The 3317-nt window shown below is 55.5% G+C and overlaps 1 protein-coding gene across 1 annotated transcript in view; it reads left to right on the forward strand.

Moving 5' to 3' along the window:
* The window catches only part of zgc:158766 (uncharacterized protein LOC100009641 homolog), a gene marked incomplete in the record, with an annotated part of 31591 nt that overhangs the window by 9835 nt on the left and 18439 nt on the right, over nucleotides 1-3317 (forward strand). The window contains 2 exon segments of the mRNA XM_048260781.1: nucleotides 101-298; nucleotides 1325-1694. Of these exon segments, the coding sequence (XP_048116738.1) occupies nucleotides 101-298; nucleotides 1325-1694 (568 nt within the window).

Raw genomic sequence — 3317 nt, forward strand, 5'->3', positions numbered from 1 at the left:
TTGACATGTTGACCTGTTTATGTGTTGACCTGTTGACCTGTTTATGTGTTGACTTGTTGACCTGCTTGTGTGTTGACCTGTTGACCTGTATTCTGTGCAGGACTCGGAGTCGCTGGACAGCTGCATCTCTGGCGTGCTGTCTTCCCTGTACCCACCATTCATTTCCACGGCGCCCACGTTGCTGTGGCAACTCTTCAGCGTGGTGGAGCGGCAGTACCACGGCGACGGCCTGCGCTGCCTCCTCGACTACCTGCTGCCTGCCAAGAGCATCCTCCACAGTCTACAGCAGCACAGCCGCGTGAGTGTGTGTGGGAGAGTGTGTGTAGGGAGAGTGTGTGTGGGAGAGTGTGTGTGGGGCTCGATGGTGTTTTGCCCCCAACGTCGTCTTCCAGGCAGCGCTGCCACCGCTGACTTAAAGGCACCTAATCCTAACCCTAATCCCAACCTTAGCCTAACCCTACTGCCTTCCAGGCAGCAATGCCTTGAAAGAACGTTGGGGGCATAAAACACCAAGAAACGTGTGTGGGAGACACACACATTCTCACAATGATGAAAACACACACACATGCATTCTCACGCTGAAAACACACACACATTCTCACAACGCTGAGGTCATTGCCCTTCAGAGGGCTCACCTGAAACCCAGCCCACCTGGACAGAGAGGGAGAGAGTGTGTGCAGAAAGAGAGTGCTGAATGCTGGGGTGTGTGTGTTGGGGGGGGGGGGGGAGTTTGTGTTATTGTGTCTATGTGTGTGTGTGTGTGTGTGTGTGTGTGTGTGTGTGTGTGTGTGTGTGTGTGTGTGTGAAGTAAGATGTGATCGTGTTTCAGGCCTTTCACTGATTACTGCCCCACTGTGAGAGCAGGGCAACCCAACACCACTTCAGTTAGAAACACACACACACACACACACACACACATACAGTACTCATACACTCACACAGACATTGCTTATACACTCAGAGATACACACACACACACATACACACATACTTATACACTCACACAGACACTGCTTATACACATACACACACAGACAGACACACTTATAAGCAGACACACACACATGCTTATACACACATACACACACTTTTTGTTCTATTTCCCAAGTATGTACATACTTGACTCTGTGCATGTGTGTGTGTGTGAGTATACCTGACTCTGTGTATGTGTGTGTGCACATGTGTGTGTGTGTGTGTGTGTGTGTGTACATATCTGACTCTGTGTGTGTGTGTGTGTGTGTGTGTGTGTGTGTGTGTGTGAGTATGTGTGTGTGTGTGTGTATGTACATATCTGACTCTGTGTGTGTGTGTGTGTGTGTTTCAGGAGCGGTTTAAAGGCGTGCCCCTGTGCCACGTGGGCTGGCCGCTGTGCCTGCAGGAGAAAGTGGTGGTCCAGCTGAGTCCACTGCATAAGGTGCGTCTGCGTCCAGGTGATTTCTACCTGCAGCTGGTTCCGCAGGGCCGGCGGTCCGCGCGGCTCGTCCTCAAATGCCTGGCGTCCAGCGGGCGCGCCGTAGCCGAGCTGCCCGTGCCCGAGGGCATGATCGCCCGCGTGTTCACGCTGCGCTTTCCAGACGAGATCACGCGTGGACGTAACCTCCCGCCGCTGACCAGCTGCCTGCTCTCGGCCGCTGCCGGGGACGCCGTGTTCCGCACCCCCTGGAAGAACGTGGCCGTCCCGCTGCAGCTGACCGGCGGCTGGCCCCCAGCGTCGTCCTGCACCGTCGTCCTCCCTCCGCTGTTCAGCGGGGTTCCAGCTGTCATACCTGCAGCACCGCGGTTCCACGGTTCGACAGCTCCGCGGGACTCCCTGCAGTCAGTCGGCTCGCAGCATCCGGCTCGCCATCGAACCCGTCCTGTCCCGTCAAATAACAGCAGCCCGCCCGCACACACACACCGCCACGCCATGGACACCTGGCGCTCACACGCCCTCACGCGCGACACACGCACACACACACTCACACACACACATGCAGCCCCAGACTGAGCGAGCGATGGGGGTGGACAGGGGTGTGTGTTTCGCCTCGGAGGCGACTGACCCTCCCCCGGTCCCCCCTCGGCGGCGCTCTGCACAGGACGCATCGGCGTTGGAGACACGGCGCCTGTTCCGTCAGTCCTACATGGAGGCGCTGCAGAACCCCATGAGCCTGGGCTGCAGCTCGGAGTCCGTCCTGGACGAAGGTCACAACCCCCGCCAGCCGCCCCTCCGCCAGCTGTTGCCACGGAGACTGTGTGGGCGTGGGGGGCTGCGTGGGCTGGACCTCGGCTGGGCTGAACGGGATCAGAACCAGAACCGGAATGAGAGCCAGCAGAACCTGCAGCAGCGTCCGAGGTCCAAGTCCCTGGAGCGAACTGGCCTGGGAGCGGGACTGGGTCGGGCGGCGCAGGTCAGAGGTCACCGCACACGCTCCTCCTCTGGAGGTTCCGCCAGCCTTTCTGCCAGCTTCTCACCACGCAGACTGGTCAATGGACACACACCACACACACCTCACACACCACACACACCACACACACCTCACGCAGCACAAACGCTACATACAACACACATGCTACACACACTACGCCCTGGAACCTCCACTATGCCCACCAGTGAGAGGAGGAGCAGCTTGAGGGATGAGTCAGGTAAACAACAACAGCAGCAACAGCATGTTTACTAATAAACAACAACAGCATGTGTACTTAAAAACAGTAATGTAATATTCCTATGTATATTACTCTAAAGGGTCTGATATGGGTCCTTCTGAGCTCACTGAAGGGGTCAAAGACTACTCTCACACACACACTCACACACACACACACACACACACGGGGCAGGTGCAGTGCAGACACACACACACACATAGCACAAGCCACTGAGTCACTGTGTGTGTACCCTGTAATTTATGCTTTCTGGGGACCCAGAAACAACACACACACACACACACACCCTGTAATTCATGACCTAAGGACCCAGAAACCTGCTGTGCTCTATAACTTCCAGCACACTACACTTTTATCTGTGCATGAAATCTCATAACCTGAGGACCAAAAACCTGCTGTGCTCAATAACTTCTAGTGATCTCACCACTCTCTTCACACACACACACACACACAGACTCACCTGTCTATACACACAGAGGCCCGAGGCAGGGGTTGGATGAGTGTGTGCTGACGTGAACAGACAGCTCTGCTGTCACGACTGGCTGTGTGTGTCATGGAGAGAAGAGTGTGTGTGGGTGTGTGTATGTGTGTGTGTACAGGAATGTTTAAGTGACAGGTATGGCCATGCCCTTTGCAGGTGTGTGTGATGGTGTGCATGTTGCTATGGTTACACCCAA

Source organism: Alosa alosa, chromosome 13 (genome assembly GCF_017589495.1).
Source record: "Alosa alosa isolate M-15738 ecotype Scorff River chromosome 13, AALO_Geno_1.1, whole genome shotgun sequence".
Taxonomy (NCBI): Eukaryota; Metazoa; Chordata; class Actinopteri; order Clupeiformes; family Clupeidae; genus Alosa; species Alosa alosa.